The sequence below is a fragment of the Buteo buteo genome, chromosome 13, assembly GCF_964188355.1.
Source record: "Buteo buteo chromosome 13, bButBut1.hap1.1, whole genome shotgun sequence".
NCBI lineage: Eukaryota > Metazoa > Chordata > Aves > Accipitriformes > Accipitridae > Buteo > Buteo buteo.
This window is the reverse complement of record NC_134183.1, coordinates 25,701,770-25,717,055: the sequence shown is the minus strand read 5'-3', so window position 1 is coordinate 25,717,055 and position 15,286 is coordinate 25,701,770. Positions and strand designations below refer to the sequence as shown.

General features: G+C 38.8%; 1 protein-coding gene across 4 annotated transcripts in view; it reads left to right on the top strand.

Annotated features, from left to right (window-relative positions):
* ADAMTSL3 (ADAMTS like 3) overlaps nucleotides 1–15,286 on the top strand; it is a 189,098-nt gene that overhangs the window by 119,912 nt on the left and 53,900 nt on the right. For all 4 annotated transcript variants that reach the window (XR_012652786.1, XR_012652785.1, XM_075045138.1 and 1 more), the window contains exons 9-13: nucleotides 4,584–4,741; nucleotides 5,737–5,848; nucleotides 9,141–9,279; nucleotides 10,878–10,928; nucleotides 15,080–15,284. Coding sequence is in view for 2 of the 4 variants with exons in the window: in XM_075045138.1 (XP_074901239.1) it covers nucleotides 4,584–4,741; nucleotides 5,737–5,848; nucleotides 9,141–9,279; nucleotides 10,878–10,928; nucleotides 15,080–15,284 (665 nt within the window). In the remaining 2 variants the exon portion in view is untranslated. The remainder of the gene's footprint in view (nucleotides 1–4,583; nucleotides 4,742–5,736; nucleotides 5,849–9,140; nucleotides 9,280–10,877; nucleotides 10,929–15,079; nucleotides 15,285–15,286) is intronic.

Sequence of the window (15,286 nt, the reverse complement as noted above, 5' to 3'; positions counted from 1 at the left end):
TCATCTAGTTTGCTTTGAAGAAAATATTGTCATATTCTTTCAAAGGAAAAATTGAATAAGACTTCCACTTTAGAGCAGCTCCAGAGTGACAATAACTTCTAGATATAACACTGATATCAACAATGTACAAAACTTAACTTATCTTGAAATAAATAGTATTCATGTAAAACTGTTGCAAGGGACGTGTGAAGGAATGATCCTGACCAGTTCAGGTCAGGACTCTTGGTCTTTCTTAAGTAGTTCTGCAGAAGGAAGTTTTTGTTTCAGCTTTGTATGAGGAACAAGTACTAGATTCAGTGCCTCCTGGGGGGTTTCTGGAAAGCTCCTGAGGAATGCAGCAGCAACTCAGTAACTAAGTACAGAGTGCTCCTGGCTTCCTACCCAGGGTGGTTCCGTAAAGAAGCTGTGGCTTGGCATTACCTTTGTTAGCTAGTTCTCTAGCTGGACGAGAATTGTCAAATGTTCCTTTAACCACTTCCCCCAGCACATCTGTTTGCAAATCTGTGAGGATTTAGACATTTTTTACCTAAAATTAAAATGACAGAGGTGAAAAACAAGTGAGAGCTGTTGTGGGGAAGGAGGTGGAAATTGCTTCTGGCTTCATAGCCAGATCTTCAAGAACTGCTATTCTAGGGGATGTGCTTTGGGAAAGTTTGCTTGTCTGCCTTTCTGACTGTACGTATGTTTGTGGGTGTTTGTCACTTAACAGAAAATATCAAGTGATCTTTGGTCTGCAACTTCATTAACTTCTGTGTGGGCGTGCTGGTATAGAGGCAGAATTTAAAAAAAAAAAAATCACCTATAATTACAGGCTCCATTTGTCAGAGATGTTCTTCCTGGCTTGTAAAGAGTTGAATTTAACAGGTGGAGCAGGTACTACTTATTGTAGAATTCTATACTGCCTCCTGTTGCCAGTATATGTTTGCTCTTCAAGTAAAGTCAGCAGCAGTAGTGTACACTCGAAGAGCACTATGGAGTGTCTGGCGCTTTTCCCTATATCTTGTGTTCTTTTGTGCTTCGTCTTGGGCTTTATGATCTGCTCTTGTTCCAGGGAAACACAGCTGCTGGATTAATCAAAAATGGCAATGTGGTTGGAGATGTAGCGCATAACAGATTTGAAACAAATAATTCTCTGAACGTTGTTTTACAATCAGCAGCTTAGTGTTTTAGGAAAGACTGCATTTCTTTGTAGCTGGTAAGAATAAGTATTTGTTTGTGCGTATAGACACATTAAGACAGACAACAGATTCATCAGAGAGCAAAGGTGTTACTTTGGGTTTTTTCCAAATAGGCCCCTTTTGTATTTCTGTCTGCTTGGGTTTTGTGAATGATTTGGTGGAAAATAACCAAATAATTAGTACAAAAATGGTTATGAATAAAATGTTTCATTGTGTTGGTTTTGGTTTTGATTTGGACTGTATTATGGCTTTTATAGCAGTTGTTTTAAGAGCATTAGAATCAAAACAAAAACTGAAAGTTCCTTGAAATTAATCCTCCAGCAGAAGAAACAGGAAAACCAGAAGCTAATATTTTTACAAGTGGCTAATGCTAGATAACTGAGTTCATGAACTTAAGGGAGTTAAACTTCACTAAAAGGAACTGAAACACTTTTTTGCCTTTTCGTCAATTTCTTCTCTGCTTGCAGTGATTTGCATTACTTGACAGTATTTAGCTATACATCTATGCACTGCTTTGTCTTTTGACACATGCTAAGAAGACGACAATGTCACTTGCATTTTGAAAAGAATGCGTGTTTTAATTTGGGCCCCTGTATTATACTTCCTACGAATGAATCGCACAGAAAAGAAAGAGCTTTTGTGTAGCAACATGATTTGCTCCTTCTTGCACTGGGAGCAGGAGCTATTTCCCTGGGAATTCTTCCGTGTGCCTCTCTACACAGCGGGGTATCTGCAGTGGGTTCCCCATGCCACACTGCCCTACTCCTGCCTGCCACTGAGTATGGGAGGCTTTTGCGGTGGCTCTTCCATCCACAGCTAGGCAAGGCATTTCCATGGGGAACGCACTCTTTCTATCAAGGTGAGGGAAGTAACACAAAACCAGACAGTTTTGGGTCTTTGGCACCGGTGATTATCTTGTTAGGCACAGAAAGAGGTGAGCACTGAAGAGAATTCCCTGTCCTTTTGACTCTGCACATCTGGAGTCCTAAAGACCCCTCTAGGAAATGTTTCCCTAACGTAGGATGGGGGAGCTTACTCCTGACGTCAAACTTCCCAGTTCTTCAGGATTACAGGACCCTGCAGAACAAATAAATGTTTGGTGAATTCTTTTCTAAACCTTGCCTATAAGCCAGTTGGTGAAACCTGTGTTCCCAGTTACTGCTCTGAAGTCAATAAAGTAGTTTTTTTGGGGGATTCCCTAATAATAGTTACTATGTTATGTATGTGTCGCATACACTAGATGCTTGGTTTCACTCTGTTTTAGAAGCATGTGATGATAAGCACTAGATACTACTGAGCAGGAATATATTGCATCTGAGGTTATCTGTTGTGCTGTGGAATAGCGCTTCATCTCCCTCTGTGACACACTTCTGGGAAAATCTGAGCAGCTGTTCTAAGCTTCACTGATATGACCTCCAGAGATACAAGCCATCACTCTATAGTTGGACCTCGCAAATAAATGCATGCTTTGGATTCAAATCTAGTGTAGCTCTAACATAAATGTATGTCAGCTCTTGGTGAGTTATCATGTTGTTGGTTACTGAACAATATTTTGGTTTGTGCTTAGAAAAACATAAAAATTCTTTTTTATTAAGAAAATTAGCATAAAGACTGTAAAGTAATGCAGCTCTTGTCCCCATCTTCAATATCTTTTTGCAACTGCCAGAAGTCTTGCTTTGCAATCCTAAATGCTAGTTTTGAAGGGGTCCTGTACTGCTGAGGATCCTACTGACTTTATGTGGAGTTGGAAGTACTTGAGATTTGCTGATTTGACTCTTAGTCAACTAAATGATAGACTAACAGGCATCATGCATTAATACTTACTGTTAAGCAGTGTAAGTTTGGGGTCAAGGCTTGCAGATGCTTAATCCAAGAATGCTGAGTTCTGGATATTTAAAAGGTTATTTTGTAATGCAATTGTAAAAAAAGTAACAATGCAATTGTTACTTCTACTCCTGTAGAAGTAACAAACAAAAATATGTAATAATCCTCTAAGTAATTGATTTCTCTGTCTTTTGTTTATATCTATCTGTCCCTAATGGAAACACATTGGACAATGGGGCACTTTGATTCCCAGAGTTTCATTTTTCTCTCTTTGACAAAGTACATTTGAGTCACCACTAGATTCCTACCCTATGATCAACATAAAGTCATTTCCTACAAACATATCCTTCCTTAAACTTCCTTCCAGCCATGTATGTGATCGTTGTTATACCTATAAGCATAGTGGAACCTGATGCTTAGAAACTTGGGATAATGTTGGTACCTTTTCAGGGAAGCTGATTTTTTCTAGAATTTCTTCACTGGCTTTGTTGGGTATGCTCTAGAATACATTTGTATTTTGAAAGACATTAAGGAGGAAAACAGTAATGATGGACTGCAGCATTCAGAGTATGTTTTCAGTACAGGTAAAAACAGATGCTCTTAGCCTAAATTATCTAGCCTGAATTAGGTAACTCAGTTTAAAGTACCAAAAAAGGCAAGGTAGCTAGAGAAAGAGGGTATTTATAGCTCATCAGAAGGTTCCTTTTAGCTTGCCTTGAGCTCATCTGAGATTCATGCCTTTCTCATGCAGTCCTCTGACAGATTGTAACCAGACCAGTGTATTTCAAGTCATGCATCTTGCTGTGCCTATACGCTGTATTATGCAGAGCCTAAAATTCTACTTTCATTATGAATATCTTCCTTTAGCTTTGTCCACTTATAGTTCAGTCAGTTTGCTGGAAGTGACTCAATCCTAAAATGCTTCATCTGTCTTCTGGAGGTTGTTGGGCTGTTAGTTTAATCTGTTTCCAAGGAGTGCAGAACAGCTCAGAAAGGGTTTGCACCACCACCTGCTCTGAGAAAGGGACATCCCTCCGGCAGTGCTGCAGCTACCCACCTCCTGGCCGTGCTTTCTGCTCACATGGGAAATATGCAAAGTTGAGTTAATGAGCTCTGGAATGGGTAGAGTGATACAGGTATTGAGGTGAGTGTTTGGTGAGTTTGACACCATTCAGGCTTCTCTGGAGACTGATTGCTGAAATTGCTAGGCTTTTGACTTGCATGGAAGTATGAGTTATTTTTCTGTGTATTGATTCTATCTGTTTTGAGTTTCTTTCAGCTTGTCCTGCTGAAGCTATTCCTTTATAACTATTTAGAGCACTTGGTGTAGGTGTCTCAGAAGTGCTTCTGGTATGAAAAAAAGTGTGTTCAGGCAGGTATTCCTGTGCTGGCATGTCGTGCAATTATGTATCAGCCTACAATCTCTGAAGCAGCTAATATTCTCACAGGTACTCTGTGTGGTTTTTTAATGCATGTATACAGCTGTTACTTGCAAGGCAAAGTTGTAAACATTACTTTCTGACTTCCTTGAAAATGAAAAATATCCCATTTAAGTTTACTAATTGCATGTTTCTTCTTTAGTTATAGAGTCAAAGACACTACAAGGAGACAAGGGAGAGCACAGTTTCAATGCTCCTGGAACATTTGTCATAGAAAATACAACTGTTGAATTTCAGAAGAATACAGACAGGGAAATCGTAAAGATCCAGGGACCTCTTGGAGCAGATTTCATTATCAAGGTGGGATGTGTGTACGTACAAATCTACAAAGATATTGCAAGTATGTGCAACAGAGTAGGTGGCTGTCCCTCAGGTTGTAGAAATACAACAAAATCTTGTAGCTAGCAAATAAGGAATCCTAATTACAGTCCAGAGATAATTTATACTAAGTGTATCCAAACAAATTAAAATGTTATGAGGTTAATGTCTTTGCTGTGGTGGAAAGTACCACAGGCTCTTTAATGGTAAAAATGGCCAGGACTTTTGTTTTAAATGTTACTAAAGGACTAACAGCAGGATCCTGTGCAGTGGATTGGTGTTAATCCAATTGAAGACTGCCACCTACTGAATCTGAGCATTGCTTCCATCAGCGCCCTAAAATCTCCCTTAGGCATTGCTAATCCAGCTGCTGACCATTTCTAATCCTTTTAAATTTCTCTTCTACCCAGACCACGTACCAATGGCTTGCATCATACATGCAGATATTTATATGTAGAAACATATCAATATTTGATTGCCAAAGGAAGATAGTCATACAGTTTTCCATTGGAAATGATGGCTGTTTCAGTATTATCACACCACTTGGTTTTATCTGTCATGTTGTAGAAATAGAATTTCTGTAGTTTTTATTTTGTGTCTTCAATATCACATGTGCAGTTAGACTTGCCTGAATATGAACCAGTGTGCTTAGATCAATTATAGACTTCCCTCTCCAGCAAATTTTAAAAATTTTGCTAACAGAGAGATAAGACAGAAGAATACAGTTAGGAACTTTGCCAATCAAGGATAGATAATCACATAGTGACATTAGTACCTTGAATAATTTGAAAAATAAAGCAACATACAAGTGTTTGACTATTGGAAACTTAAATTTAAACGTGACTGTTGACTTTCTAGAGGTATTATGCCTGTTACTGTATCACTCTCTGCACTGCTATTATATATGAATTATGTTTTGAAATGACATGAACAGTGGAGTACAGTATACACATGTGTTGTAATGGAAATTTCTTCAGACCAGGTACTCTGGATCAAAAGAGAGTGTGGTTCAGTTCTTTTTCTATCAACCCATCAGTCATCAGTGGAGGCAAACAGAGTTCTTCCCCTGCACAGTGACATGTGGAGGAGGTAAGTAATGGCAATTCTTCAGGAGTGTTTACAGCTTGTCCTGGTTTCAGCTGGAATAAAGTTAATTTTCTTCTTAGTAGCTGGTACAGTGCTGTGTTTTGGATTTAGGATGAGAATAATGTTGATAACACACTGATGTTTTAGTTGTTGCTAAGTGGTGTTTATAAGTCAGGGACTTCTCAGCTTCTCGTACTGCCCTGCCAGCGGAGGCTGGGGGTGCACAAGAAACTGGGAGGGGACAGAACGAGGACAGCTGACCCAAACGAGCTAAAGGGCTATGCTATACCATATTACATCATGCCCAGTGTATAAACTGGGGGGAGTTGGCTGGGGGGCACTGTGGCTCAGGGATTGGTTGGGCAGTGGTCAGCGGGTGGTGAACATTTGTATTGTGCATCACCTGTTTTGTATATTCTGTTAGTAGTTTCCCGTCTTTTTCTGTCCTATTAAATTGTCTTTATCTCAACACATGAGTTCTACTTTTTTTTTTCCCCACTGAGGGAGTGGGGAGTGAGTGAGTGGCTGCATGGTGCTTACTTGTCAGCTGGGGTTAAACCACAATACAGCTGGAGATTAACAGTGACTGATTTTCAACCTTCATTTTGCATTTTTATTGATTAAATGTTTGTGTTTCTTTGCACACTGGTGGTTCCTCAGAAAAATAAATGACAGAGTAGCAGTTAAGTTGGTTGGTTAAGTTAGTATGAGCATAGAGGTTTTTTTATACCTTGTATTACTGGAAGTCATAGTCTTCCATAAGGAATGATCATTTGAGTAAGAACGAGATACCTTATAAATAACAATATGACATTCAACGTGGAAAATGACAATTCATAAAGGATAATTTGGGAAAGTAAGCAAAAAAATACAATGAGATTTTAAAATAAGGATAATCAAGAGATGGAGGAGGAAGCTGTTTCTGGCCACAGTAGTAGACTGTGTAGACTCTCTAGGGAGAGTTTTAGAACACTTAGTTTAGAAATTAGTTACGCAGAAAGCAGGTAAGTAAATAGAATTTAAAGAACAGCTACTATCAATACCTTTGGCTGTCTGATCTTAGACAGTCCTGATGGTAGTTAGGGCAGCAGGTAGTGTGCTGTAGGGTCACTGCCTGCTTTAAACACTACAGCTTGTACAATGGTTAGATGAAGTGCAGCTCGGCTCTGCTACTGCTCATCCAGCCCAGCCCACTGCTTGTCATGTCTGGTTCTGCAAAAAGCGTGACCTCATTGTAGGAGGAGTGTTTGACATTATAGATAGCTATTTCAGTTCAGTTAGCATTACCCAGGTCACCTGAAAACAGACTGGGATACTAGTGATAGCGGTGTAGTGGTTTTCTTGGAGAGTACATACGTGGTTTAAATAGTTACTTGGGACATGAGTCAAATGAGTGAAAGATGTTTAAAGCGCAAGCAGAATCTGGGGAACTTTTGATGGACCATCCATTTTGGCACTTGCATCTCACTTTAATCTGAAATGCAGACATTATATGTGTATAATATGTAGTCCCACAGGAAACTACTGTATCTTATAAGATGCTTGGCCTCATGAAGTGTGATTCTTGCTGGAACTGTGAGTGGCAATACATATCCTCTGATGATTCTATCACACTGTGTTTATGAATTTTTCCCTAACCTGTCTGACAATGGAAGAAGTGTAAAGCATCACAGTTATTTTTGAGGACTGCATGTAAACACTAGATAACTTAAGGGACATATTTACCTTCAAAGTTATTGGCTCAAATCCAGCCTTCTTCACACTGGTGTTATGGATTGAAAACTATAGCTACATGTCAATCTCTTTGAAATTAGCCAGGGTTTTCAATGCCCTACTCTGTAGCTGCATGTCTATAATACGAAACTGGTACCTTTATTAACAGAGCTTGACACTCTTGATGGCAGTCCTGAGAGAGACCAGTGACTGAAGAAGCATAGTAACTAAGCTATTGCTTACCCATGAAAGTAGTAGTCTTAAGAATGGCATATTGCTGAGGCATGCAAGGAAGTTGTATTGCAGCTGCCTGGCTGTAGCCTGTTACCTTAAAGTGGATTTAGTATCCAGATTGTCTGTTTGGCGCCTCTTACTGGCAGTAAAAGAAGTTGTTCCTCACAACAGAGACTTGGAACCCAGGCACCACCGTTCCTCGCTTGGATGCTGCTTCTACATTTACTTCTGTAACCTCCATGTAGGGGAAGGGGGAGTGTGACGGGCATCTCAGAAAGCAGAGTCAAGCTTGAATGAGCAAGGACGTTTAAAAACTGTGTTTATCTTGTTTGCAAGTGGCATATCTTCTGGGTCCTTTCTGTACTTACAAGAACTGGAACATACATGCTTTGAGCACTGGAACTGTTAGTTCTTTATGGTTATCACTCTCATGCATGATGACCCTTTGAATCAGCCAAGAGACACACAAGTGAAGCCATTGATATATGATACTTAGCATTTTCAGTAGACGCTGGGACTTGTGCTGATAGTTTATTGACTCTATTTGGATTTTAATTCTTGTGGTTTCAAAATTTTTTTCTTTGCACATACCAGAACATCCTCCTCCTCTCCTCAGTCTAAGTCCAAGTCAGCTCTTTTGAATGAGTCTTTTTTTCTTAGCCAAAAAAGCAACCTAGTGGTTTATAAATCTCAGATGCCTTCTTGTAACCAGTCTCCATGCAGATTTTTTTATTTTTTAATTTTTTTGTGCCAAGTAATTACTTCAAGTGTTCTTTAGTTGGCTCTTCAACTAGGAATGTTCTTGAAACTATTTCTTGGTTTTCTACAGTTTAACTTAGCGATGTTGTTGGATCTCATCTTCAATTCCTCTGGTGTTCTGTTTTAAGTATTCATTTTTTTTAGCATGCAAAGCTGTGTAATATAGCTCTGTAACATACATGGTAACTCCTCCTTGGGGGAGGGCAGTTATAAATTGTGGAACGTGTAGTAGAACCGTATGACTTTGTAGGGTTGCCTCGGTGACAGCTGAGCTGCTCCAGTACATGTATTCCTGCATCACATAAAAATATGTATGCTTTTACTCTTATACTTAGAATATTATTAGAATAATGTGCCAGAGTCTTATCTAGTGTTAAGATACGTTAACATAAATGTTATGCTGAATTGCCCTTAACTGAAGATCTGGTCCTGCATATTCCTGTGTAGTGTTTACTTATTTAAAAGCAAACCGAAGAAGAGTAACAGGAAATTAATTCGATGGGCAGTGCATTATTGGGGGGGAGGGGCGCAGAATAAGGCTGCTTTAATTTATCTCCATTACCAAAATTTAACTTTGCTTCTGCATTAGGTTATCAGCTTAATTCAGCTGAATGCGTGGATGTTCGTCTGAAGCGTGTTGTTCCTGACCACTACTGTCATTACTATCCAGAAAATAAGAAACCAAAGCCCAAGCTGAAAGAATGCAACATGGATCCCTGCCCTTCTAGGTTTGTGTGACAAGTAAATTTAAGTGTGTGGTATAGTCAGTTACTAAGGAACAAGCAATTGTATTTACTTAATTTCAGTTCTTTTAATCTTTAAGGCTACTTAATCTTGATTGATTATTGCACATGTTAAAGGCTGATGTCTGGCACCATGGCTAAAAGATTTGTGGCACTTCTTCAGTGTTGCAGAATAGGAGACTTTGCTTTATACAGAGGTATTGTAAATATCAATTTGTCTGTTCAAGGGCTAATTCTACTTTTATGTCTTTTGCTGAGTGGTACAGCACTAGTACAAGGATTTTGTGAGGTTGTGTGAGGAGGACAGATTGTTTGCCTGCTTTTGGATTTATCGATGTTGCCATTCAGGTTTTCTCATTAGACAGCCAGTAGCTCCAGCTCTCAGTCAGCATACAAGTTCTGCACATGGTTTAACTTGGTTTATGCATCTGCCTACCGTAAAAGTTTCATTCTTCATTTGTACTGTGGAGTTGACAATTATTAAAGTTTGAGGGGTTTGGTTTTTCACACTAAGAATTAAAAAAAAAAAAACAAACCCAAAAACACCAAAAAACATTCAAAGTAAATATACTTGTGGTACAAATACCACAGAATATTGTTGCCAAATTATGAAAGCTATAGTATACATAAATTGTATTGAATTGCACTACAGTATTTCAAACTAACTTTTGGATTGTCTGGTGAGGTTTCCTGGCTGTGCTAAAGAATCTTAAAATAACATCACAGTATCAAGTCCCAGAACCTCACATTAATATGCCAGCTGGCCGAGCTAGAGTTATATGCAAGAAGAAAAGGAAACACTCTCAATGGATTTCATTTCCTATAGCTAAACTGTCCATTTCCTTTCATTCCTGTTGAACATAATTGTTGATAGTGACCTCTAACAGTTATAGATGTGCAGACTTTCAAGTTTTTTTTCCTGGAGAGTTGATCACTATATGGAGTGGTAAGACCTCAGTAATGCTTCATGGGAATGGATGCCAAATGTTGCGAAGCTGGAATGGGAAAATTAGGGAAAGAAAGGGTGTGATTATCTTTTTCCTTGCAAATTTAGCTTATACAGACAGAACAAGGAAAGTACTACTGGATATAATGCTATATTTCTTAGTTCTGGAAGTAACTTTATGCCTGCTCTGTGCTGCGCAGTTCAAATAAACAGCTCTAGAAGGATCCTAAGTACCATTCAGGACCTGTCTAGGATTAATACTGTGATGCATTCATTTCACTGCCACTCATATTCCTCAGTGGTCTTTGTTAAGAGTATGTAACTATTTTCTTGTTAATAAAATAACACAGACCTAAAGGATCAGTGATAATAAGATTCTCTGCCGAAGGCTTGCTCATTCAATATTTTTTTGATGGTATGAAGTGGAGAAACTGTATGCTGAATAGATCTCTATCTGTGCAGAAGAGGTAAGATTATACGAGTCATTGTTTACCACAAGGGTAATGTGTAATAAATGTAAGATTCCCCCATTTCATGTTGGGAATTGCTTACTTTAAGCATGATCATGTAAAAGTATGTACTTGACATACAGTCTCGGGTATGGAAAATAGTGATGCAATATTTATTTTGTTGACAGTGACGGATTTAAAGAAATCATGCCCTATGATCACTTCCAGCCACTTCCTCGGTATGTATAATCAGGATAGCATATGTGTCAGCATTAGCGTAATTTTCACTGCAAATATACTATTTGAGTACTAAGATCATGGAACATCTTCTGATTTTTGGCTGTACAGGAGAGCAAGTTTATAACAGTCCTGTACACATTTTGAAGCTTGTGATTTATTTCAGTGTGCTCTGGATCATTAGCTTAACAGTAAGATGTTCTTGATATTCTTGAATATATTCTTGAAAATATCAATGTGGAAGGATTTAGAATAAAGAGTTGTCCCCCTAAGCCTTCTCCTGCTGCAGTGCTGAGAAGAGCATCTCCTTCAAAATGCATGTATGAATTCTTGTCTTGACAGGTTTTTATTTTGAAGATGTATGCAACGAATATATTCTTTTATAAGAACAGGTCTCCCTATGTTACAGGATTCTAGAAATTCTCTTTCCCTTGAGAGGTCTCATTCTTCTCTTTTTTAGACCTATACTCTATTTATTGACATCAAGGCTGACATGTCACTTTAAAGATACTGAGTTGTCTGAATATCTATTGCCTAAAATTAAGTCATCAGAGCACAGTTTGTTGCCTTTTTTTTTTTTAACCTGAATCAATCACAAGAATTTAAAACTTCTCTGGAAGGCTTAAATGTTTTGTAAAGAATGTTAGGACTAAAAAGCATTGAGCCAGATTTACTGTTAATGTGAAGAATTATAGTTGATGGAGTCAGATGCATATTTATCTGAGTTGAACCTCTGCCTTATTATGTCATGAAATGAATAATGTGTATTTTTCTAAAGAAGTAAAGATATGAAGTAATAAGAATGAAATCATAGACTTGCACGGCTCAGTGGAGCTACTGATTACAGCTGATATAAATGTCGCAGCAATTTACGCTTGTTGTGGATCTGCTGTCCTGTGATGCACTTTGGCTTTCATACATAGATTGAGGTTTTTTTTTCCTCTACGGCTTTATCCTGTAATGTTCCGTAGTTATATTCTGTGTCTCTCCCATTTCTTCTGCCAATTTCTTTGTACTTTGGATCTCCTCTGGAACACAGCACAATTTATCTACATGAGTATTTCATCTTCTGAACTGCTCACGGCTTGGACACCAGTTGGAAGAGAAATTTAATCCCCCTTTCTGTGCTTTACTATGCTCAGCACGTTTGCATGACGCTGTGGTGAGATAGATTATGGCTGCGATAAAGCTGTGAGCAGGTTCTCTTATTTCAAACACTAAGAACTACAGATGAAGGCCCGCCTCATTTCAACACCTCGGTGTGTCCTGTCAGAAGGTATCATGGTCTGTCTGGGTGATGCTCAGGAGTAAGAACTGTAAGGTAGCAGATGGCCAAGCAGGGCTCGGACTTGGTGCCAGCAGGAAAGAGAGATTGGAAACAGGCTGTGTTCCACTGGGAGGGCACATAAAGAAACACAATGGACATGTAAAAGCACCTTTTCTTGCTGGAATTTCTGAAAGAAAACAGCAGCTGAACCAGCCAGTTTGTATACCTGCGTCAAGAGGTGAATCTGGTCCAGCGTGGATCCAAGTCTTGCTTCAGTGTAGCAGGATGTGTTTTCTCTGTGCTGTTGCTTGTCAAGTAACTGCAATGCATCAGTCTGTGCCAGTTCTGCTGGGGCTTCTTCCACCATTTCTTTTTGCTTTTTCTTTTCTTACCTGTTTCTTACATGCTAACCCAAGACTGTTCTTGCAAAGCAGGCAGAAAACCAAAGTACTGTAGATATGCTTGAGCAAAGCTGTACAGACTCCTTCACCTTGACCAGCAGTTGTACATCACACCTCCTACATAACATGAGGGCCGTGTGGAGGGCTGCTTTGCAGTCCTGTGGCATTTACCACTACTTTCCCATTCACACGAGGAAGTTGTGGGAGAGTCATGGTGTGTACCGCAAGATCTTGAAAGACTTCTCCTGTGGCTAGAGTTGTAAATGCCCCACTGAAATATTTTTACAGATGGAGAATTCTTTTGAAATAAATAGAAAAATTTCCCAGGATGAAAATTTTCTTTTAAAGCTTTTGGAATGCCTCCATTTATTTCAGACTTGGACTGTTGAGGATCCCTTGACAGCTGTGGGTTCTGGAAAGTATCTCCTTGACTGCTTGCCCAAGACCCCCCTTTTCCCCAGTAGCCATGGACCTCACTCCATCTTGAAAATGCTTGTGGGAGTATGGGATCTGGTGTGTGTTCGAAACTGATGAGATAAAGAAAAACAACTATAAAACTTCACGCTATAAACACTTGTGAGGCTAGTATTACATATAGCACAGTGAGCCTTATATATATAATTCCATGAGCTGCTAATTCATTGAACAGTTAATTGCTCTTTAGTTCCTGAATTTTTTTTTAAAGAAAATGAGTTAATGCTGGCTATTCATTTAAGTCAAAGAAAACTGTAACTATTACTCTTCAAATGTAATTTGTACTTGTGATATGATATCAGTATCTGGGCATACAGCTTTATTCTGAATGCTTTTGAGTATATCCTCTACGGTTAATGTTCCATGGCTTGTTGTATGTTTCATGCTCATTCTTCTGTTGAGCTTAAGCATGATTAATATGTTTTTGTAGGCAGTTTAATGAATTGCTTAAATTAGGAATTGTCCTTGTTTCACCTGCTGTATCATAGAAAGTGGGTAGTAATTACTTAAATTTACCTTTGATTTATAGGCCTTTGCTTCATCTAGTCTGAGGTTATGACTTCCTTTATGTTAGCTATGTTACTCTCGATGAATTGATTTTGGTGAGATATTGTAGTACTTTCTGAGTCCATTGCTCATAATGGACCTAATTTTTTCATGATCCTTTCTGACCCCCTGCAGTTGTAATAGGAATAAGTTTTAAACTAGCAAGACATTGACAAACTGTAAGATGTGCTGCAGGACTCAATCATTTCCCAGGGCTTAGCTTTGATTTGGGTGGGGGGTGGAAAGAAAGCAAGAGATAGGAGGTGACAGGTGAGTAAATATTGCATGGGGGTCACTGGAACCGATAGACAAATGCTATGATAGGAGCTTGTTATCTCTAAACACGACAGGAGTGGGATATTATTGAAGTTATTTTTTGTTGAGAAGTGGTTACTTAAGTGTACATTCATGCTAAGACCAAGAGATAAATTAAACAGTTCGTAACCTAAGAACCCCCATGTAATTCTCACTTCAGATGGTGTAGCAGTTTCCATCTTTATAGTGGTTAGGTCTAAGATCATGGATAGATGTCCATTTTGAAGACCTTCCCTCCCAGCAGGTTGTTTATCATCCCTCTGTTAGAGGTTACTACCCCACAACTCTGCTGGTTGACAGGGCTGTGTGAGTTTTCCTTAATCTGTGCATCGCCCTGCTTCAGGAGGAATCAGCTAGCCTAGCCAAAGCAGCTGAAATGGATGAGCAGCTGCCTTTTGCTTGAAGCAAGTTGGAAAGTGTGAATACAAAGTCATTCAACAGCATTTTAATGAGGGTGGAAAACTCTTGCAGAACTGCAGTGATGACCAGCCAAATGGTACCTGTCATGATTTAATTTGTTCACAGTCCTTATGGATGAAGACAGTTTGAAATGAAATGGCTGGGTTTACCCAAAGCAAGTATTAGAGTTCCCATAAAAATTCTTACATGAACACATTTTTAAGGGTAGTGTGCATGATGTGGGCAGTGATGAGCAACTGTGGGTAATAACACCCTCAGTCAGCACAGCCAGATCTGTCTTTGTCTTTGGACTTCATATAATCTCAAGTACCTATGCTTCTCAGTCTCTGACAATGGTAATAAGAGTATATGTGACCATGTAAATTAACTGTGAAAAATATTCTATTTAGATGATTTAAACTATTTCTAAGTAAAATCATTCCAGTAATCAAACTCAGTATATTTAGGTTAACTCATGTATGAGAATAAGATTTTCAGTTATTTTGGGAAATGTACTTAAATTTATAGCTTTATTTTTCTTCTCATTTTGCACATGAATTTAAGCCTGGAATAATGCAAGGTAGCTCTGTCATTCAATGTATTTATATTCAGTGTGTGATAAGAATCCAGCAACTAAACTATCAGTGGGTTTTAAGGACACTAAGGTTGGATTCGGTATTTTGCACTTTTAATAGGGGTTAGTGGAATAAAAAATAGACTTCTTTTTAATATATGTGAGTTCTTTTTCCAGGTGGGAACATAACCCTTGGACTGCATGTTCAGTTTCCTGTGGAGGTGGTATTCAGAGGAGAAGTTTTGTGTGTGTAGAGGAGACCATTCATGGAGAGATACTGCAAGTGGAAGAATGGAAATGCATGTATGCCCCTAAGCCCAAAGTGATTCAAACCTGCAATCTGTTTGATTGTCCTAAATGGGTGGCAATGGAATGGTCTCAAGT